Here is a 23,727-nt window from a genome sequence, read left to right on the forward strand (position 1 = left end):
CTCAATCAATCCCTTCTCCACGCCCAGCCCCTCCCACGGCACGGCCACAAAGCATGGACCTTAGACTGCAACTTGCTGGGCTCAGTTCAGATCTACTCAAGTCAGTAGCACCCCGGATACGACCATCCACCCACCTCTCAGCAGAAGGCTCTGCCCGGCCCCGAGTCCTCATTCATTGCCTGCCGCAGCCTCCGTGGGCTCCACACATCACACACCCTCCCCGGCCTCCCGTTACCTGTGCTCTGAACTTGTCCTCAGGGTCTGTGGCTTGGATATTGCCTAGAATGCCACCCCCGGCCAGCCTTCAGATCCACTCACTCTCCAGGCCCCTCCCAACGGCTATGCTCGGCATAGTTCTGCTCCTTTGCACACACATCCCAGTCCAGTTCCCCCTCTGCCCCGCCCGGCTCCCCCTCTGTCAGTCCGGCTCCCCCTGTCAGTCCGGCTCCCTCTCTGCCTTCTTTAGTTCCCTTTCTAACCATTGCTGTGTCTCTCTCTCCCTCCTTCCCTTTCTGGGGATGTTCTGAATAAACCACCCTCACAACCTCCCCCTCAGTGTTTCCAGGGAACCCCACCCAAAAGACCAGTTACTGCCCTACTGATCTGCCTGTACCCCCCAAATTCTAACTCAGTCTAAAAAATAAAAAAAACAAAACAACCAAAAAGAGAGCTCACTTGATACAGTTAATTTTTAAAATCCTCCCCCACTTGGCAAGATAATTTTGAAGCGGTGCCTAATAGGGAACAGGGACAATTGGAAGAATTTCAATTTTATTCTAAGCATCTCTTCTTCTAAATATGCATGGGTGAGTTTGACACTTGCAAATTAAAATTCGCTGTTAGTGAAGCTTGTTCCATAAAAATCTGAAATTATCAGCTACACAATCTGGTCTTTGTTGAATGACAGTATTTTATTAACTAGCTATTAAAGAGTCACTTAATGATGAATGGTTTTGGACAAAAAAAGCAAAGTTTGAGTATTTCAGCATTTATGATGTAGTTGCATATGATGGGGATAATCTTTCAGAATTACTTAGACATGAATTTATATGAAAAGTACAGGTCTACAAAGTGAGAATATGATCATTAAAATAGGAAATGTTAATCTCTAAGAAGCCTTGGCACATTTATATGATGTTGGTATGTTTCTTAGGGATTGGATTATCTTTTCCATTGACTTTAAAAAATCTTATTCTGAAATCATTCCTAAAGCATAACAGGAAGCATACCTGAGACCAGCTATTCAAAGTTTTATGTGGAAATTAGCATTTTGACCCATAGAAAAAATATCTATTATTGTTCATCCTGGTTAGAGGGTAAAAGGCAGCAGACAGAGGCAACTAGCTTTGTTGAACTCACACGGGTGTGAACTCACCCCTACCCACAGGGGCAGAGCTGTAAGCTTGTTCTTTTGAATTTTGTTCTAACACTTGGTCATCTATCAATCGCCAGCCCCACAAATATAATCAGAAAACTTGGCAAAGATCTCAGACAAAAACATCTGAATATATCAGCTAATCTCTATAATGGGAAAACAGACCCTTTCCAAAATATCACACCGGGAACAAGGTTTAAAGTTCTGTAAGCCCATGAGATAAGGCAATAGCTGGTCCCGTGGGTGGGGTTCCCTGGAAACAAGACGGAAGACGAGTGGGTTGTTTTTTGGGAACGTCCCCCAAGAGGGAGGGAGGGAGAGCAGCAGCCCTGGGCAAAGGGGGGCTGAACTGGGCAAAGGGGGGCTGAACTAGGCAGGGGGGCGCTGAACGGGGCAGGGGGGCGCTGAACGGGGCAGGGGGGGCTGAACAGAGCAGAAGGGGTTGAACGGGGCAGAGGGGGGCTGAACGGGGCAGGGGGGCTGAACGGGGCAGAGGGGGCGCTGAACGGGGCAGGGGGTGCTGAATGGGGCAGAGGTGGGGCTGAACTGGGATGCGATCATGAGAAATTAGTAGTTGATCCCACAGGGTGCACGGGGGCCGGGAGAACCCTTCAGAGTTGTCCTGGGCAGCGAGAGGCTGGGTCTCTATACCCTATCTTATCCTTTTTTTTTTTTTTTTTTAAAGATGATTGTATTTCTTCATTTAATTAATTAACTTCTGGCAGCACCTCACGGCCTGTGGGATCTTAGTTCCCTAACCAGGGATCAGACCTGTGCCCCCTTGCAGTGGAAACACAGATTCTTAAACCACAAGACTGCCAGGGACCGCCCTAAGGTGACTATCCTTGAAGGCAGCTGCCCCGTGCGGGGTGGATAACCGCACTTCAAGCACCCACCTTAGACCCTGAATAGTTGCTGGGGAGGGACTGAGTGTGAGGGATCAGCGCCCCATTCTGTAGCTGGGGATGGAGCCCCTTGGTCCTGAGGGGGCGTTTCAGGGGTGGCATGCATTCAGCATCCACTTCAGTGGAGAAGGGGGAGACCAGGGAGAGGAGGAAGGGGGGTCTTTCTTCTCTTGTCCATGCAGTGAGCAACAGAGGACCAGGGTTAGAGAGGGACAGGGCAGTGGGGGCAGCTGCGAGATTCCCGTTCATCTCGTGCAGGGGGCGAGCCCCCGCCTGCTGTGTCAGCCGCAATCAAGCCCAGGAATTTATTTATTTATTGGCTTAGCTGGGTCTTCACTGCTGGGCTTTCTCTAGTTGTGGCGAGTAGGGGCTACTTTTCGCTGCCCTGTGCAGGTGTCTCCTGCTGCAGAGGACGGTCTCTAGATGGACAACTCAGTAGCGGTGGAGCACGGGTTTAATTGCCCCGCAGCATGTGGGATCCTCTGGTACCCGGGATCAAAGCCACGCCCCCTGCATTGGTAGGTGGAGTCCCAACCACTGGGCCACCACCAGGGAAGCCCCACTCCGAGGAATTCTAAACAAGATGCTAGCTCTTATCACCATCGCGATTCCTTGCGTTTTCCTGGACTTCGGATGTTCCTGTTTGATACTCTCCCTTGCTCACAACTTTGGCCTCCTGGGTCCAGTCACTCCTTGATGACACACCCTGATGACATCACCTCACCGTGATGCCTCCCGAGTTCCCAGGCGCCATCCACCACACCCAGCAAGCTGCCTCCCCCACAGAGAAATTCGAGAGTCTGACGGCCAGGGGGAGCCTGTCTCTGGGAATATGAGGAGCGTGGCCTTGGCTACCTGAGTTAGAGCTGGCTCTCTGCCTCTGGACAGAGTCATGGAGGGACATAACCTTTCAGGATCCGCTCTGATTTAGGTTGGGCTTTTGGTCAGCTGTGACGTAGGATCTGTCTGGGCAAAAGGCTACAGCACACACATTCAGGTTTTCGGATGGTGTTACCTTCCAGCTGGAATTTTATGTCCCAAAGAAGGAGTCTATGTTGGAGAGAACCATCTCCCTGGAAGGGGCCTCTCCATGTACCAGAGGGTAAAGACCCCTCCAATCATGCCCAGGACGTAGCACCTGCCTGCCCGCCCACCACCCAGCAACCCCACCACACAGGGCAGGCCTGGCCCGCAGTGACTCTGAACTCTGCTTTCCTTTGGGGATTAAGAAACAAGTCCTGTTAAAAACAGGTCTGAGACGTCAACATGAAGTGATAAATGGGAATGAATACACTTTGGAGGAAGTAGACAGGATTGTTTTGACTTTGTAGTGGTCACTTGGTGTGCCAAGAAATTTTCCTTATCTCTACCCTTGAGCAAGGATGAGTGGGATCATCTGTCTTGAGGAATGAACATTCAGAGCGATCACATATGTGACTTATGTGAGGTATCTGAGTTGTTGAAACCACTCCTCAGCCTAATAGGTATTTACAAGTCATAGAAAAGATGACAACTGACTGTCGACCAACATTTTAAAAAAACCGAAAAACAGCTGGGGGATAGAATGGTTTCCAAGGAAATGAGTGACTGTAGTCTCAACAGACTTCAGATTATTGCAAGGATTCAAAGCAAAACAGGGAAAAAGAAAGCTCCCCATTTTTCTAAAACTCCAAATACCTTATTTTTTTCCTTTGTCTCTTTTGTTTCCTTTTCTTTCTTTTCCTTTTTTTGTTTCTTTTCCTTTTTCTTCTTTTTGATTTTCTCCTCTTCATCTTGGCTTGCAAGAATATCGTCAAGAACCTGCAAAAAACCAAAATCATCACAGCACTTTAAGAGAGTCGGATTAAGACAAGGATTATCTTTCCGGTCTGGAAGGAAGTGTTCGAGTGGGTCAGGGTCCCTCCCGTCTCTGCTCGGCTCCGAACCCTGCAGAACCAGCCCCCTGGCCTCTCCACTCTGCCTGCCCTCTGCCTCTGGCTGGATTCATCAGCAGAGGCAGCAGTGGGGTCTCAGATGGCAGGTGGAGAGAGAGGCTGGACATTTCTGAATCTAGTTCCCTGCCAGTTCAGAGCTGCTCTGATTCCCAGGGGTCCCACCGACACCGGGAGTGGGGTGGGGGGGGGGTGTTCTCAGCTTCATTAGCATCTCAGCTGCAGCCTGCTCCAGGCTTGCCCACACCTCTTCCCTAAATCCCAGCCAAGAGCTCCTGTGTTCCTTGCCTAGACTCCATACATCTCTTCTCGGAGCTGGTTTCTTTCACCTCTGATTTAATTTGTATTTCCTACAAAAACCCACTTATTCTAAAAATTTAAAATATTGGTTAAGAACTTCCCCGGTGGTCCAGTGGTTAGGACTGCAAGCTTCCAATGCAGGGGGCCCTGGTTGGAGACCTAAGATCCCACATGTAGAGCAGCATGACCCCAAAATAAATAAATAAAATAACAATAAAACAATAATTTTTATAAAATAAAATAATTTTTAAGGAATACAATATTGATTAAAAACACCTAGTTCACATAGGATTAGCATCACTGGAGAATTAGTGGAAGTTTGTAAAAAATGCCACATGTGCTAAATCGCTTCAGTCGTGTCTGACTCTTTATGATCCCATGGTCTGTAGCCCGCCAGGCTCCTCTGTCCATGGGATTCTCCAGGCAAGAACACTGGAGTGGGTTGCCATTCACTTCTCCAGGGGATCTTCCCAACCCAGGGATCGAACCTGAGTGTCTTGCATCTCCTGCATTGGCTAGGTGGGTTCTTTACCACTAGTGCCATCTGGGAAGGCAAAAACCCCTCACGTAATTCCATTCAATGTGATAAATAGTCACTGAGTGCTCACTTGCTGTGACTTCTGGGAGGTAGAACGGAGACCCTGATGGGACACATACCCTGTTGGACCCTCGGGCTTTGCTCATCACTGATCACGTGACTGAGACAAGCCGCAGCACCTCTGAGAGGCTCAGTTTCCTCCGCCTTAAAACGGAATCAGCACTTCCACCTGGAGCACTACAATCGCCAGGCACGGTTCTAAGAGCTTCACAAGGGGAGCTCATTTACTGCCAAGCACGTTTACTGGGAGCTGTGATCAACCTGTTTTATCGATGAGGGAACTGGGGCACAGAGCGATCAGCCCCATGCTCCAGGACACACAACTAGTAAGTGGCTTGAGCTGGGATTCAAACAGGTGCAAATCGGGACGACCTGCATAATGTAAAAAGTAAAGAGGCAAGATGCCGAACCGTAGTTAAACATTTAGCCTTCAGTGTGAAATGCAATGTTAAACAAATGAAAAAAATAATAATTCACTGTTTCAGGACACATATGTGTGTGGTTAAAAGTGTAAGAGATGGGGAAACAATGGAAACAGTGGCAGGCTTTATTTTCTTGGGCTCCAAAATCACTGCAGATGGTGACTGCAGCCATGAAATTCAAAGACGCAAGCTCCTTGGAAGAAAAGCTGTAACAAACCTAGACAGCATATTAAATAGCAGAGACATTACTTTGCCAACAAAGGTCCGTCTAGTCAAAGCAATGGTTTTGCCAGCAGTCGTGTATGGGTGTGAGAGTTGGACCATAAAGAAAGCTGAGCACCGAAGAATTGATGCTTTTGAAGTGTGGTGTTGGAGAAGACTCTTGAGAGTCCCTTGGACTGCAACGAGATCCAACCAGTCCTTCCTAAAGGAAATCAGTCCTGAATATTCACTGGAAGGACTGATGCTGAGGTTGAAACCCGAATATTTTGGCCACCTGATGCGAAGAGCTAACTCATTTGAAAAGACCCCGATGCTGGGAGAGATTGAGGGCAGGAGGAGAAGGGGATGAGAGAGGATGAGATAGTTGGATGGCATCACTGACTCAACAGACATGAGTATGAGCAAGCTCTGGGAGTTGGTGATGGACAAGGAGGCCTGGCATGCTGCAGTCCATGGGGTCGCAAAGAATCGGACACGACTGAGCCACTGAACTGAACTGGAAGGATAAGAAATATAAGAGAATGACATATGCCAAATTCAGTCCAGTGGTTACTTTCGGAGAGCAAATAAAAAAGTACTAATATTAGACTTCCTTGGTGGCCCAGTGGTCCAGGGGTTAAGGCTCTGCCTGCCAATGCAGGAGACACTGCTCCCTGATCTGGGAAGATCCCACAAGCTGCAGGGCAAATAAGTCCATGCGCCCCAACTACTGGAGCCCATGCTCTCTAGAGCCTGTGCTCCACAAGAAGAGAAGCCAGTGCAATGAGGACCCCATGCACACAACCTCAGAGTAGCCCCGGCTCGCCCGCCTAAACTAGAGAAAAGCCCGAGCAGCAATGAAGACCCAGTGTAGCCAAGTGAATCACTGCTGGCTCAGTGGTAAAGAATTCGCTTGCAATGCAGGAGATGTGGGTTCAATCCCTGGGTGGGGATGATCCCCTGGAGAAGGAAATGGCAACCCATTTCCAGTATTCTTGCCTGGAGAATCCCATGAACAGAGGAGCCTGGAGGGCTACAGTCCATGGCGTCTCAGAAGAGTCAGACATGATTTAGTGACTAAACGATGCTGAATAAATAAATAAAATTTAAAAAGGGCTAATATCATTTTACCCCTAGTGTGCTGTGCTAAAGCATTCTCCTGGGATCAAATGTACACTGATTATGCCTTAGTGTGATTTACTGAAATGCTGAGGTTTATTTTCTAATATTGCATTTTTGAATTCGTAGCTATGTTGTTTTTAGGAGCTTAATTCACACCTTTAAAAGTGTTCATAACAGCTTTATCATGAACAAAGTAGGATATTCAGGCACCACCTGGACTTAAAAAAAAAAATGTAGTCCCATGTCCAAGTCCACATCCTCCTGAGGCTCACCCACCTCCCAAGGCTCTGGTGAAGATCCTGGGTAGGGGAGGCTCAGGCAGGTGGTGTAGGGAGGTGAGAGGTGACATATGTGTGGTGTACACTATTTGGTAATAAAAAGGATGTCGTTAGACAGGATTGAAAGTCCCTTGTTGTCAGAATAGCAATATTTTCCTTGGGGGTCAGACTCACCTCGACTCATAGAACCAAACCATGGCTGCCAGGACCTTCATGCTCTGGTGCGCTTATGGAAAATGGACATGTTTTGGCCTTTGGAAGTTTGGAAACTTTCAGAAACATATATAATATATATGTATAAAATATATAATATAAATATATGTATCTGAAAAGAGGATAAAATCCTTATCGTGAAGCATACACTTCACTGCATCAATTGTTTGTTTCACCTAGATCCTTACCCAGTTTATTATTTTCAAAAGATAAAATATTAACACCATCCACACTTCAGAAATTACAAACAAGCATGTAGTGAAACGTTTCCTCCCTATTCATAACTTATTTGACCATTCTCCTCCCAACAGAAGTCAAGGTTATCTCCAATCTTTTGCTATTACCCACAAAGCTGCCAGGGATCAACGCATGCAAATGTCATCTTGCAAGTGTGTGAGCATATCTTCTGGATAATTCCTAGGAGGAGAAATGCTGGATCACATGCATGTACAAGATTGTCAAACTGCCCCCACCGGTTTCTGCTAATTCACACTTCCGCCAGCGATGCGGGCAACTTCACGCTTTCCCACATGCTCACTGACACAGTGCTTGTGTTTGCCAGCTGAACGGGTGAAAAATAGCATGTCATCGTAGCTGTTTCAGTTTTTCGTGTAAGTGCCAACGTTGAATTTATTTGGCTTGTGTTCTTCAACTATCGTAAAATCTCCCAGAATTAGAGATGCACTTTAGTGCCTGTAAAGTCAGCCATTGTGTTTGGGACATCGAGGGGTCTGAATCTGGCTTGCTGCCTGTTTTCTTTCTGAAGACACAGGTCCGATTTTATTGAGCCGTATTTTACATTCTTTACATTTACCCATTCCATGTGGTCAAGTCAATCATTTTTAGTGAGTTTATCACATTGTGCAACCATCACCGTAAATCAGTTTTAACACATCTCATCATTCCACTATGATTTCCTTGTGTCCTTTAATTGTTTCCCTCTCCTGCCCTTCTTCTCCAGCACTAACCTACTTTCTGCTTCCATGGATTTACTCTTTTTGGACATTTCCTATAAACGGAATCATACACCGTGTGGTCCCTCGTGTCTGGCTTCTTTCAAGGTTCATCAAGCTTTTGAAGTTCACCCAAGTTGTGTTGTTGTTGTTGTTCAACTGCTAAGTCTTGTCCAGCTCTTTGCATTCCCACGGACTGCAGCTCGCCAGGCTTCCCTGTCCTTCATTATCTCCTGGAGCTTGCTCAGATTCATGTCCACTGAGTTGGTGACTCCATCCAACCATCTCATCCTCTGCCACTCCCGTTTCTTCGGCTTTTTCCTTTTGTTTGTTCCTTTTTTATTGCTGAGTACCATTCCGTTGCATGGCTATTCCACATCTCACCTACCCATTCACCAACTGATGGAAATTTAGGCTGTTTCAAACATTTGGCTATTATGAGCAATGCTTCTATGAATATTTATGTACATTTTTTGTGTGTGGACATATGTTTTCATCCCTCTTGGATTAAGTCCTGAGAGTGGAACAGAACTGCTGAGTTATTTGGTGAATTTGTATTTAACTTTTAAGAAACTGACAAACTGGTTTCCCAAAGTGCTGTGCCGTTTTATGTCCTCCACGATGTAGGAGGTTTCCTTCTTCTTGACATCCTCAACATTTGTTACCGTCTTTTATTATTAGTACATCATCCTAGTGTTATGAAATGTTACCTCACTGTAGCTTTAATTTTCATCTTCCTAATGACAAGTGGTGTTGAGCATCTTTCAATGTGCTTATTAGCCATTTATCTATATTGCTTTACGAACTGTCTTTTTGAGTCTTTTGCCCATCTTTCTTTTTTTATTAGATTGTTTGTCTCATTACTGAGATGTAAGAGTTCTTTGTACATTTTGGATATAAATCCTTTATCGGGTGTAAGTTTTCAATTACAATCTCCCAGTCTGTTCTTGTATTTGCATTTTCTTAGTGGTGTCTTTGGAAGTCCAAAGGTTTTGAATTTTGATGATATTCAATCTATCAGTTTTGTCTGTCAGTATAGCTTTAATTTGCATTTCCTTTATATATGTGGGGTTCATCGTCTTTTCATATGTTGAACATCTTTTATTATGTTTCAAATCCATTCAGATTTTCATTTCTGAGAACTGTCTGTTCATATCTTTTGGCTTTAAAAATATTGGGTTACTGAGTTTTTTTCTTATAGAGCTATAGGAGCTCTTTATATATTAGAAAAATGATCTCTTATCTGTGATACTCATCACAAATAATTCTTGCAGTGTGTTATCTGTCATTTGACTTTACTTGGAGTCAGTTTGGCCATGGAGGTTAAAAATATTTTTTAATGTAGTTTAAGTTATCTTTTTTTTCTTCTATGACTCCCGGGTCATGCAACAGAGGTAAAAAGGTTTTTTCCACTCTGAGGTTATGACATATTTCTTTGTTGGCTGCTTTTAGTTCTTTTGTGCTTTTGTTTTGTTTGACATTTAAATCTTTGATCCATTTGGAATCATTCTGGGGTAAAGTATAAAGAGACAGAGATTTAATTTTCTTCTTTTCCAGTTGACAACCTTGTTATTATAATCCCATTCATTAAATGGTCTTTTTACTTTTCTTTATACAAGAAGGATGACAGGCTTCTTTATTATAAACTAAATTTCCATGTGTATTTGGATATATTTCTTGATTTTCTGTTCTTTTTCATCTAATCATCTGCCTGTACCAATGGGCTCTTAAAAACATGTTTTAATACCTGGCAGGGCTGGTTCCTCCTCATTACCCTTCATTCTCAGAATTTTACTAGTTATTTCTGGTTATTTACTTTCTGCCCAAAGTTTAAAATCAAATTAGTCACCCTCTGCATGCCCTAACTCCCTACTCCAACAAAATGCTATTGGTATTTTTATTTGGATCGTATTGTACGTATAAACGATGTTTGGGGGAGCTGAAGTATTTATAACATTGAACATTCCTACCTAAGAACACAGTATGCTTTTCCATCTGCTCAATTTCATTTTTCAGAACGTTTTAAGCTTTTATTTCCACATATCACACTTTTATTATTAACTTTATTCCTGGATGTTTTATCTTTGTGTCACTGTTGCTGTTATAAATGGACTCTTCTTATATTTTCTAAATGTAGCTGCTATTTGAACATATAGAAGCTTTTTCTTTCTGCATATTAATTTTGTAACTCCTCATCTTCTCATGTTGCTTAAGGTTTTTTTTTTTTTTAGTTTATTCTCTTTGCTTTTCTAAGTTCAGAACATATCTGCAAAAAGTGATCATTTTCCCTCTTCCATTCCAATTTATCGCTCATTCTCTTGTCTAAGAGTGTTCAATAGATCCTGTTCATCAACGGTGATGATGACTATCCTTGCATTTTTCATGACATCAATGTGTTTCTTGTGAATTTCTTTAAGCATGATATTAACTTGTGAACTAAAAAATATTTTGTCATGTTAAAGAAGTATCCATGTATTCCATTTTTGTCTTGTTTTCTTAATATCAAGAATGGGAGTTGACTCTGTAAAGTGCCTTTCAGCACCCACAGTGATGAGCTTATGGTTTTCCCTCTTGGATCTCTTTAGATAATGCAATGTATTCACAGACATCCAAAACACACCCACGCTGGCATTCTGGATTTAACACCACTTGGCTGTGGTGTTTTGCTAATATTTCACTTTGAATTTTTGAATTAATACTCACAAGTATGACTGGTCTCAGGTTCTATTTATATTCCATCTTTTGGGGGATTTGGCATCAATGTGATTATACTCACTTCACAGAAAGTCTTTTTATTGCTTTTTTTTTTTAACAAATATAAATGACTACACACATGCATGCTATAATGATTATGCTTGGTCTATCTTTTCAGCTTCCTCCCCTTCCCCTTTCTCCTACTCCCCTCCTCCTCCCCCTCCTCCCCACCCCTCATTAGTAATAACTGCTAAGACTTCCTGAACACTTTCAGAGTGCCCAACTCTGTTCCGAGTACATTACATGTATCATCTCATCTAATGATTCCTCAGTCCAGGGATTCAGGTCTTGCTGGTATCTGCATTCACAGACAAGAAACCCGAGACACAGGGGGTCAGACACTTGCCTAAGGCTGCAGACCCAGTGGAATTCTGATTTCTCACCACAAGGCTGTCCTGACTCTTCACTCATCTGCCTTTTTAAAAAATGCTTATTGATTTATTTGGCCATGCTGGGTTTTAGCTGTGGCAACCGGGATCTTTAGTTGAGGCATGAGAACTCTACTAGCTGCGGCAGGTGGGATCTCGTTCCCTGACCAGGGATTGAACCCCGGGCCCCCTGCACTGCAATCTCTTAGCTCTTAGCCACTGGACCGCCAGGGAAGTCCCTCACCTGCCTTTTAAAGTCAGGCTGCTCTGTGGCCCCCATTTCCTTGTGTATTAATTCTAGTGTATTAACCAGACGTCCTCAGTCTTCTTTTGCTTTTAGTCTGACTGGACATTAACTCTGCTTTCGAGAGTTTCTGATGGACAATTTAGACATTCCACCAACATTCCTAATTCTGTAATTGTTACCCTTCTAAACTGACATGAAACATGTCTGGCTGCCTGCCAGGAGCTTTCAAGACACAACCTGTGCTGGGTAATTTAGCTGGAGGGACAAGACCTAAACACGTAAGAAAGTGAAATAACAGCACATCAAAATGACAGTGACTCTAGGCAGGCCGTGATGAACTGCCAAGAAGAGGGTGGTTATTAAGTGGGGAGGACAGGAGGGTGGCAGCTGACGTTGGCTTCTGACAGGGGACTGGGAGGGCAGCGCTTCCGCCGGACCCCGAGGGCTCAGGCAGAGGAGCAGAGGGGGCCAGGGATGCTGACCATAGGGTCAGCAGCACTGACGCGATCTCACCCACAGCATGGCTTTTACCATTGCTTAGTTAGCGCTTCACGTCACTTAACTAACTACCCAGCTAACAAACACGGGGCTTCCCTGGTGGCTCAAACGGTGAACAATCCGCCTGCAGTGCGGGAGACCGAGGTTCGATCCCTGGGTGGGGAAGACCCCCTGGAGAAGGAAATGGCGACCCACTCCAGCGTCCTTGCCTGGAGAATCCCATGGACAGAGGAGCCTGGCGGGTTGCAGTCCATGGGGTTGAAAAGAGTTGATCATGACAGAGCGACTCACACAACACACATTAGCCTGGTTTCTTCTTTGTCAATGATGTGAACAGTGAAGACGAGAACAGCTATTTCAGTTATCTATGGCAAGAATCAGCAAACAGTATCACATGGGCCAGATGTGGCCTGTTGCTCATGTTTGTAAGTAAAGTTTTATTGGAACACAGCCGTTCCTATTCATTTACATATTGTCTGTGCTTTCAGCTTATAACGGCAGAGTTACTTACTATTTATCTGCTAATGAAAAAAGTTTGCTGTTCCCCTATGGCAAGTTCCCTATGGCAACTTGTCTTCTTATTTCCTTAGTATAAATTCCTTAAATAGCATTTATGGGTCAAAGGGTATATTTAATAAACATTTTGATATTTACTCATTCCATGGCCCTCAAAAAATGTCATGTTAATTTATGTATCCAGCTACAACGTTCAGGAGTGACTTTTCCCCACATGTTTACCCACTCCAATTATTATCACAATCTAAAAATTTTAGCAGTCTGATAGGTGAAAGGAGATAGAGTAACATTAACTTTATATTTAAGTTTCTTTCCAGACAGTTTTAAAATATTACTATTTTTTTACAAGTTAATATTTTTTGCCTTCTTTTCTACCAAGGTGTTCAGGTCCTATGGTCATCACTTACTAAGAAGATGAGAATCACGTGTTGCCACATAGCCTTCAAAGACAGGAGAAAGCATGAATTTCATTAAAAAAAGTTTGAAAGTACATTAAGTGATGAACACCAAAAGTATTTCTGTGTAAACGTCTGTAGGGAAATAGCCAAGACCTAATAACCCTGCAAACTCATTAACTCTAAGGTTTAAAGGACTGCAATTATGATATAGCTACACTTTATTTCTCAAGCATATCTGTACCTGTTGTGGGGTCTTGTTGGAAAAAATAATAGCGGAACCTCCTTCTTCTTCGTTAGGGTAGTCAGGAAAAGTGCCTGTTAAGTTCCTGAGGAGGAAAAAAAAGGCAGAATAAACATCCAGGAGCGCAGCCCTCTCTGCTACATTCCTGACGAGCTGGCTCTGCTCAAGCTCACTGAAATGAGTGATGGTTATTAGGACGGGGCTCCCTGCCAGTTGCTGGCCGGACATGCAGTCTCTAAGGAGCAGAAGGACCCTGTGACATTCAGAAGCAGGTTTCTCTCCTCAAAGCAATTGTTACTCTGAGTCAGACCTCTCTCCTTAAAGCAGACTGTACTTTTCTGCCTCTTTTTTAAAAAAAAATTATTGCAATACTCCATGCTTGTGTTAAGAATGACGACAGAAGCACAAAATATTTCTTCCTGTTTAAAATGTAGGATAAACACAGGATTTTGAAATAAAACAGAAACATGGTGTTGTTCAAATTACAGACTTGGTACTAGTGCATGAAATAGGCATGCATGCTTTAGATTTCAGTGAGTCTAAGCCCCACGTGTTAAGAGATAGGAATAGTCATTGTTTTCTGTAGCCATATAGTTTCTATGTTTTAAAAAGCAGAGTTTGAAATTTAATGTTGAGAAATTTCAGAAGGGATACAAAGTTAATTTTCCCAAGAGAAACTACCTGGACATGAGTGTTATATTTATTACATATAGAGAAAGAAAAACTTTATCAAGTTAGTTCCATTAATCCAGAATCTAAGGGTTAGAAGAGATGCCCATGCTCAAGATGACTCTATGTTCTCAAGCTTTTGGCCTTAGTTGCTCTTGACAATATTTTTTAAAAAAACAAGTTCTATTTATTTGTTTTTAAAATTCTTGGCTGCACCTTGCATCAGGTGGGATCTTAGTTCCCTGACCAGGGATCAAATTTGCACCTCCTGCATTGGAAGGCAGAGTCTTAACCACTGGACGTCCTGGGAAGTCCCACTCTTGACACGCTTGATAATTTTTGATGATCCCTAAAGCTTTTGTTTATGTGAGTTCTAGCTGGTGATAGTTACTGTATTAGGTATCAAAACCGCAAACTTTCTATAATATGCATTTTCATCACAAACAACAATAATAAACCCATTAGGTGTTCACATAAGTAACATTTTTAATGAAGAATATATTTCCCAGAAGAAAAAAATTAGAGGAGTGCAAGTGTTCTGGCTCAGTGGAACTTAGCAGGGTGCTTCTATATGCTTCTGTATTCAATCTGCTGCAATATGTTGTTTTGGTTGAAGTATGGAAAGAAAATCTGGCCTCACGCGGATGTATAATTAGAAAAGAGAGGAAAGTTTTAATAGCCTTTTAGACAGCTGTGAATATTTGGCTTTGATTCCACACCACAGCCTTCCTAAAGGCTGGTGGTGATGCAGAATCTGAAACCTTATCAAGAACTTTGCCTTCCCTGCTACATTAAAAGTCATGCATCTTGTGCGCTGAACAGATCTTTCACTCAGACATGATTCTATAACATCAGGTCTTGATCATTTCAAAACTAATGGTCCACTGATTTATGCAGATCTTCCCAAAGCTGATATACATTGTGTGGTATCAAAAATCACAGTCATCAATAACTCCTAGACGGCATATGAAAAAGCAGAGATGTCACTCTGCTGACAAAGGTCCATCTAGTCAAAGCTATGGTTTTTCCAGTAGTCGTGTATGGATGTGCGAGCTGGACCATAAAGAAGGCTGAGTGCCGAAGAATTGACGTTTTTGAAATGTGGTGTTGGAGAAGACTCTTGAGAGTCCCTGCAACCACAAGGAGATCAAACCAGTAAATCCTAAAGGAAATCAACCCTGAATAATCATTGGAAGGACTGATGCTGAAGCTCCAATACTTTGGCCACCTGATATGAAGACCTGACTCACTGGGAAAAACCCTGATGGGGAAAGAGTGAGGGCCGGAGGAGAAGGAGGCAGCAGAGGATGAGACGGTTGGATGGCATCACCGGCTCAATGGACATGAGTTTGAGCAAACTCCTAGAGATAGTGTAAAACAGGGAAGTCTGGCTTGCTGCAGTCCATGGGGTCACAAAGAATCAGACACAACTGAATGACTGAACAACAACAACTCCATCAATCTCAGACTCTAAAGCTAAGCAATGGGAAGCTCTCAGACTCACAGAGATGACTACAAGATTTCCAAACTTGTCATCTTTGCTAGAAAGCTTGGATTTTATTATTAGCAACAAATACCCTCATTTGTTTTCCTTCAGGCTTACTTGGGTCTTTTTGGAGAAAGTATCTCCTGCAAACCTGAGTCTTAACAGCCAGAGTGTCAGTCGTCTTTTCAGTGAAAAATAAGGTTCCATCGAAAGGGCTCACTCAGTCTGAAACTGGACAGGTGGCAGGCACCCACTTTGAATGGCCTTCACAGTTTGGGGTGCAGCAGAAGGCAGTCACTCAACTCCAGGTCCCTCATGTACAATATTGAAAAGCTACGTATTCAAGGGTAAGCCCCACAATTATTTTCTACTGTGTCCTCAAGGATATTGTTAAATGAACTTTTTAAAAAGGAAGGTGCATACCAGCGAGGATCTAGATAAACTGGGGCCACTGCCTTGGGTCAAGGTCAACACCCAGCAGCTCCCTCACCAACTGCCTCCACCCCAGTGCTTTGGCCCCTATCCCTTCTACAGATTGCCCCCCAAACATCTTAGGACAGCTTCATCCCTGTCTACATAAAACCTCTCAGGTCTCCTGAACCTTTCCTGGGGGCTCACTCAGTTGGCATCTGACTCAGCTCCTCAGCGTAGCTTTGAAAGGAACTGGACACAGTGCAGTGTGCGGCTGGTTGGGAGGTTTGTGGACAAACGCATCACCCTTGGGGATGGTGGGTGATCACCCACTATGTTCAGTTCAGTTCAGTCACTCAGTTGTGTCTGACTCTTTGCAACCCCACGGACTGTAGCGCGCCAGGCCTCCCTGTCCCTCACCATCTCCCAGAGTTTGCCCAAGTTCATGTCCATTGCATCAGTGACGCCATCCAGCCATCTCATCCTCTGACACCCTCTCCTCCTTCTGCCTTCAATCTTTCCCAGCATCAGGGTCTTTTCCAATCAGTTGGCTCTTCACATCAGGTGACCAAAGTATTGGAGCTTCAGCTTCAGCATCAGTCCTTCCAGTGAGTATTCAAGGTTGATTTCCTTTAGGATGGACTGGTTTGATCTCTCTGCTATCCAAGGGACCCTCAGGAGTCTTCTCCAGCAACACAGTTCGAAGGCATCAATTCTTTGGTGTTCTGCCTTCTTTACAGTCCAGCTCTCACAACTGCATGTGACTGGTGGAAAGACCACAGCCTTGACTATATGGAACTTTGTTGGCAAAGTGATGTCTTTGCTTTTCAACACAATATCTAGGTTTGTCATAGCTTTCCTGCCAAGAAGCAATCTTCTCCTGATTTCAAAGCTGCAGTCACCATCTGCAAAATTATTATGTGGTAAAGATACTGACTTGGTAAGTGGTGGCTATTTATATCACAGCTTTCCGTCAATTATAGTTTAAATCTTAATTTCACAGACATTTATCTTCAACTTTCATCATTTTGCTGATTTTCAAAGTTGCTGTGCAGTGTGTGCTAGAATTCGCCACCGCTGTACCACTGCCTGCCACCTCCCCACTCCACACCCCTCCCACCCCCACCAACCAATCCATTTGCTCTCAAATTGCTGCAACAGGCAAGGCCGAAGCAGGTTCTGCAAATGGGCATCCCAACTGCCAGACGGACCAAGTGATGCAGAAAATGGAACTCATCACACGGCTGCATGAAAAATAACCTGAACTACAGACACTTCACTCAGATCGACAGAACAGGAGAAACAAGAGGTGAGAATCATCCAAAAACACAAAGTCTGAGAAATGGAGGCGGAACTTGTTAAGACAGGACTCATCAGCTATTTGTGAGCTCTTAGCATTTCATCACCTCTGAGCAAATGCTGACACATCTCATGGGGATTACGGTGGGGGGCAGTTCTTAAGTCACTTAGTCATGTCCGACTCTGCGTGATTTCATGGACTGCAGCCGCCCAGGCTTCTCTGTCCATGGAATTTTCCAGGCAAGAGCACTGGAGTGGGTTGCCATTTCCTCCTTCAGGGGATCTTCCCCACCCAAGGATCAAACCTGCAGTCTCCTGCATTAGCAGGCAGATTCTTTATCACTAGTGCCACCAGGGAAGCCCCATGGGGATTAATTCAAGCAACAACTCAATTTTCTGGAACTACATTTAATTTGTATTAAATTAAGTATAATTTCCAAAACATACACTTTCAGGTATTCATTAAACCCACTCCCTAAAAAGTACCTGGGAAGAGCAGTTCTCCTGGATTCCCTTACCCTCTTGCTCTCCACCTGGGTGCCCCTTCCCAATAAAGTCCTCTGCTTTGTCAGTTAAAAAATGAAATAAATAAAGCAAAATAAAATTAAAAATAGGAAAATTTGAATAGGAACTCTGAATATGAAATATATTTATCAAACTTGAGATTTGTCAACAAACTAGAGAAGGATATTTCTCAAAATCAAACAATACCTCCCCAGCATGAAACCCCGATCACCCCTGAAAAATTACGAACGAAAGAAGCTGAGAAGCCAGCCAGGCCCCCGCCTCACCAGAGAATTAGCCTTCTAAATGATGATGCCCGCCAGCTGCTCCAGCATTGGAAAGCTCCAGTAATCTGACATTTCTTCCAGCTTCAATTGCTACCAACCTTAGTTCTTGACTCGGAAAGCATCACCTCCATGTTGCATAGTCAAAATTACCTAGGATAATGGCTTCTGAGTCCTAGGCTCTTGAGTGGGACCTGCACCATCTCCTCCCTAAATGGGCTTCAGGCAAGGTTCACATGTGTAAACCAATGACTCTGAAACCACAGCCATCCATCATTTGATCCCATACTGTTCTCACTTAATTTTCTCCCCAAACCCCAATCCAAACCCTTGGTCCATGACGGGGTTTTCAGTATGTCTTTGGCCCTGAAGATATGACATTTGTCCCGCACATCTCAGAGCCTCAGAGAACAGCCCTTGCCTGAGGCATCGTGGAAGCGGGTCCCCACTGTGCCCGAGGCCAGTGGCCAACAGACCTGCCCCCTCCTCATCTTACGCAGGGAGGTGGGAGGTAGCCCCCATTTTACTTTGTACAAGTGGTGTCTGTCTGGCATTTGCATAACGCAGACCATCTTGCTGCCATTTCCTTTGTTGTTGTTTAGTCACTAGGTCGTGTCCAACTCTTTCTGACGCCACGTACTCTGCCAGCTTCCTCTGTCCATGGCATTTCTCAGGCAGGAACACTGGAGCGGGTTGCCATTTCCTTCTCCAGGGGACCTTCCCAACTCAGGGATCGAACCTGCGGCTCCTGCTTGGCAGGTGGATTCTTTATTGCTGAGCCACCTGGGAAGCCCTGCCGTTTCCTTACTGTGCCTGAAAAATGGCTTCATAGTCTGGAGGCAGAAGCCAGGAATGGGGCAGAGGAACCCTCTTGCACTCAGACGGAGAGGAGCTGGCCTGGCCCATCTGGAATGGCTGAGCATCAGAACTCACGGCAATTCAGGTGACCTCGTTCACACCTCACGGGCATCTCCGAGCAGCAGCGACCTCTTCTCGGAAGTCAGATGCTCTGCACAGGATGCTGTTGGCTCATTATTTTAAACAGGAGAACATAAAATTTGGTGTAACTACAACCCCTGCCCCAGATAATTATTCTGGGGTGGGGTGGGGGTGCCGATGATAGAAGACCACAGAGAAAAGCCCCAGTCCCACCCTGGAAAGAGCAGAATTAAAACACAAACGGGCCAAGCAGTTCTGAGCCCCCTGTAGTCTGTTTCACCTGTCTCACCAATGCATTAGCATTCCTCTTCCTCGGATGCCTCGGTTTAGACCAATTTGGGTGTAAAAATGGAAGCCCAACTTGACTTTGCATTTGCATTTCTTTAGCTGTTACTGACGTTGATTGACACTTGGCTACATGCTGGCTGCATTTGTGTAGCTATCTCCTTGGTGGCTGAGTGGTAAAGAATCTGCCTGCAATGCAGGAGACCCGGGCTCGATCCCTGGGTCAGGAAGATCCCCTGGTGGAGGGTATGGCAACCCACACTAGTATTCTTGCCTGGAGAATCCCATGGACAGAGGATCCTGGAGGGCTACAGTTCATGGGGCTGTGAAGAGTTGGACAGGACTGAGCAGCTGAGCACGCACGCACTCCTTACCTCTTGGACTCACTTATTAAGTAGAAATGATCATCGCCTGTGCATTTGTTTCATGCCGGTTACACAGCATTTCCACAGACGCTGTTCACAAATTGTTTCTCATTTCATCCTTAAAGAAATTCTGTGAGATGAGCCCTTCTCTCCCCATTTTGCAAAGGAGGAAACTGGAAAATGTGAGAGTTTATATGACTCTTCCAAAGGCAAACAATTCCTTCCTTCTGGGAAGAGCCAAGATTCCAACCTTGGGCTTCTGCCAAGATGCCCAGGATCCCCCACTACTCACAGTCACTTACTGGCTTTGTCAAAAATCCTTAGACAATAGATTGCTTAGGTCTTCAGCTATCAAGTTTACATTATAAACCTATCACACGTGGGCTTCCCTGGTGGCCCAGATGGTAAAGAATTGTCTGTAATGCAAGAGACCTGGGTTCAATCCCTTGGTAAGGAAGATACTCTGGAGAAGGGAATGGCAATCCACTCCAGTATTCTTGCCTGGAGAATTCTATGGACAGAGAAGCCTGGTAGGCTACAGTCCATGGGGTCACAAAGAGTCGGACATGACTGAGCATTCAGACATGCACTTTCACATGCATGGACCTTTCATAGGTACACATTTAACCCAATAATTCCACTATTGGGAATCCCTACTGAAATAAAAGCAGAGATATTAAAGCTTTGTGATGCATTTTTGTACTAGCAAAAGCTGTAAAAAATAAAAACTGTAATAAGAAACTGCAAATAATCAGATTGCAGGGAATGGTTATATAACTGTGGTTAAGCCCCAGTGTGGAATCCAGCATGGGACTAAACTTCACCTGCTCTGCTTTAGCTTTTCACCACCAGCACTGAACAAATATTTAGGTGGATGAACACATTCAGTTCTCATGAAGATGACTTGACTCTGTGTGAACAGGTGTTGTTGTTCAGTCACTAAGTTGTGTCTGACTTTTTGCAACCCCATGGACTGTAGCCCAGGCTTCCCTGTCGGTGGAATTTTCCAGGCAAGAATACTGGAATGGGTTGGCATTTCCCCCCCTCAGGGGATCTTTCTGACCCAGGGATCGAACCCAAGTCTTCCGCATTGGCAGGTGGGGTCTTTACCACTGAGCCACCAGGGAAATGAACAGAGGGGATGCTAAAGACAGAATATGAAGGGGGAAAACTGGGCTGGGGATCCATCCGGGTTATCAAAATAAAAGGGGACAGGACTTGTTCAGTCGCTAAGTCCTGTTTTGACTCTTTGCGACCCATGGATTGCAGCAGGCCAGGCAGGCCTCCCTGCCCCTCACTATCTCCTGGAGTTTGTCCAAGTTCATGTCCACTGAGTTGGTGATGGTTTGATGGCATCACCGATTCAATGCAGACAGGAGAGTGTCAAACAAGTGTGCGTTTATGTTTGCAGGTGCAGGGGAAGGCAAGCACTGTTCATCTGGATTAGCTAAGAGGGAGGGGCTGGAGGGAGGAGACCACTGATTTTTTTCCTGTGTATACTGCAGTATTATTTTACTTGTTACGGCAAATAGGAATCATGTTTATAATGAAATAAAACTATAAAGTAAAACAATTTATAATAAATAAATTTTATTTTTGGTTGGCTTCCTTTCTGTCGTATTTTAGGGTTCGGTTATTATATAGACCCTGTAATTTTAACAGTGGAAAAAATTTTTGTTTCTATAGTTGGAAAATTGTGACCTTTCTCCAGGGAAGTTAAATCCTCTGTTTTCTACTGCTTGTTGGCTTTAGCAATTAAGGCAATCTGGTTATTGCTAGTGTATTTTTCCCATTCCTATTACTTTTTAAACTTAATTTATCATATGCTATTTATTTCCATCTAGGTTTGTCAGTTCTGGGGCTCTCTTCTTTATTTCACTGATTTATGCTTGTACTTTTATATTAGTGTAATGCATTTACCTTATTTTTCTTTATAATATTCTTGAAAACACAGTGCCATTTGTCCTTCCTTATTGTTCTTATTTCCTGATTTTAATCCTAATGACTTTAATAATTATGTTTTCAAGTTCAATAAATAATCCTGTTGGGATTTTAATTGAAAATGTGTCCTGTCTATAAATTACCCAGAGCAGTCGTGTCATCTTTCCATTTAAGCAGAAACATGGCACGTCTCACCATTTATTCAAGTCTTTCAAAATTTCTTCAACATTTGTAGATGTCTTAAACTTCTTAAACTTTTCATATCTCTCTATTTCACAGTCTATCACTAATTTTTTAAAAAATAAGTTTTTCTACTTTCTTAAAAATATTCTTCTTTCCTTTTGATGTCACTATATTGGCAAAAATTTATACTATGGCACTAATTATTAGGCCTGGAGTAGGAAATGGCAACCAACCCATTTCCATACCCTTGCCTGGAAAATTCCATGGACAGAGGAGCCTGGCAGGCTACAGTCCACGGGGTCCCAAAGAGTTGGACATGACTGAGCAACTGAGCAAGCAGGCACTAATTATTAGGGGACGAAATCATCTGTATTTTCCTTTCTCTTGTGGGACAATCTACAGTGTTTCCTCATTCGGTGTATAGCTCTCTTTTGTTTTAAAAAATACTTGCTGTTTCGTTCATTCACGCACTCGTTTAGAACTATGTGCCAGACACTGTTCTGGGCACAGGGAAAAAGCAGTAAACAAAAGATTAAACAAATCCTTGTTTTTTATTCAGCTTACATTTTTATTATGCTAAGAATTAACCCTTCTCTTTGTTTTAGAATTTTTAAAATAAGAAGTGGGCATTCCATCTCATCAGATAGTTTTTCTGCATGACCTGAAATGATTATAGTGCTTTTCCTGATGTATATAATATTGCATTTTCCTACCATGGATCTATTTATATTCCTGGGAATAAATACTCGTGTCTAATTTTGAACGACTTGGAAACCTAAAAGTCCTCTCTGAAATAACAAGGGAGTCAGAGAGGAAAGGCAGAACCCAAACAAGCTGGCTACGAACCAGGAAAACAATCACAGCATATGCTTCTTCATCCTATGGCACACGGAGTCAGTAACATAAGTGGAAGCCTCTAGTCTCCCTTCTCCCGGATCTCATGAGCAGAGACAACAAAAGCTGCACGGTGGTGAGTTCTGGGAGCAGAAACTATAGAGGCACATCTCCCAGGTGCTAGACGCCCTGTGGAGGAGGCCGCTGGGGCCGGGCCATGGCGGTGCTCTGAGAAGGTGTCCCTGGGATGCCCTGAGAAGAGCCAGGCCTTGGTCGGTGGCCACAGGACACTCGCCCTCCTGGGGAGGAAAGGGAGCCACTTTAGGAAGCAGGGGCATGGCCCGCTTTAGGTTTTTACAGGATGATCCCTGCTCTCTGGGGCCATGCCTTTGTGCACCTCCTTCCTCTTGAGTGGGGCTGGGACTCTGGCTTGGAGCCAGTACTACACACGAGCGTGACGACACCTCCAGCCCACAGCAAGGGACGGAGGCCCGCGGTCCGGCAGCCCAGAGACACCGAACGCTGCCCACAGCCCGGAGGGCGTGGGTGCAGATGAGACCCCGTTGCAGCCTTGTGAGACCCCGAGCAGAGGACGCAGCTGAGCCCAGACTCCTACCCACACAGACCCTGGGAGCAGCAACGGGGGTGCTTTTCAGTCAGTAAGTAGGCTTGTAAGTCTGAGTGAGACCGTCATGGACTCAGCCATATGTCGTGAACACGCTGTCATCAACCTGGAAACAGACCTGGGGAGCCAGGGTGGTTGTGGGGAGGAGGGTTCAGAAGCTGCTGCCTGCAGGCCAGGCGGCAGCGAAGTCAGAGGCCTGGGGGGTCGGTGTATGAGCAGAAGCAGTGATAGTCGCTCAGTTGTGTCCAACTTACTGCGACCTCATGGACTGGAGCCCACCAGGCTCCTCTGTCCAAAGGATTCTCCAGGCAAGGATACTGGAATGGGGTGCTGTTCCCTTCTCCACGGGATCTTTCCAAACCAGGGATCGAACCCAAGTGTCCTACATTGCAGGCAGGTGGTTTACTGTCTGAGCCCCAGGGGAGTCCTGAGGGTCGGTGGGCTTGGAGCACAGTTTGAAGCTAATGGGGCTTTCTAGCCGACTGTGTGCTAGGCTGAGAGAGGATGAGGAGTTGGGGTGATGCTCGGAGACTGGATGGGTGGGTTCTCATCTGTTGGGATGAGGGGCTGTGGGGGGCAGGT

At 44.6% G+C, this 23,727-nt stretch overlaps 1 protein-coding gene across 1 annotated transcript in view; it reads right to left on the minus strand.

Moving 5' to 3' along the window:
* Nucleotides 1-23,727, minus strand: part of IQCA1 (IQ motif containing with AAA domain 1) — a 191,040-nt gene that overhangs the window by 101,968 nt on the left and 65,345 nt on the right. The window contains exons 7-8 of the mRNA XM_043462063.1: nt 13,321-13,405; nt 3,958-4,080 (exon numbers count right to left, since the gene is read on the minus strand). Of these exons, the coding sequence (XP_043317998.1) occupies nt 3,958-4,080; nt 13,321-13,405 (208 nt within the window). The remainder of the gene's footprint in view (nt 1-3,957; nt 4,081-13,320; nt 13,406-23,727) is intronic.

The sequence above is a fragment of the Cervus canadensis genome, chromosome 2 (genome assembly GCF_019320065.1).
Source record: "Cervus canadensis isolate Bull #8, Minnesota chromosome 2, ASM1932006v1, whole genome shotgun sequence".
Classification (NCBI taxonomy): Eukaryota; Metazoa; Chordata; class Mammalia; order Artiodactyla; family Cervidae; genus Cervus; species Cervus canadensis.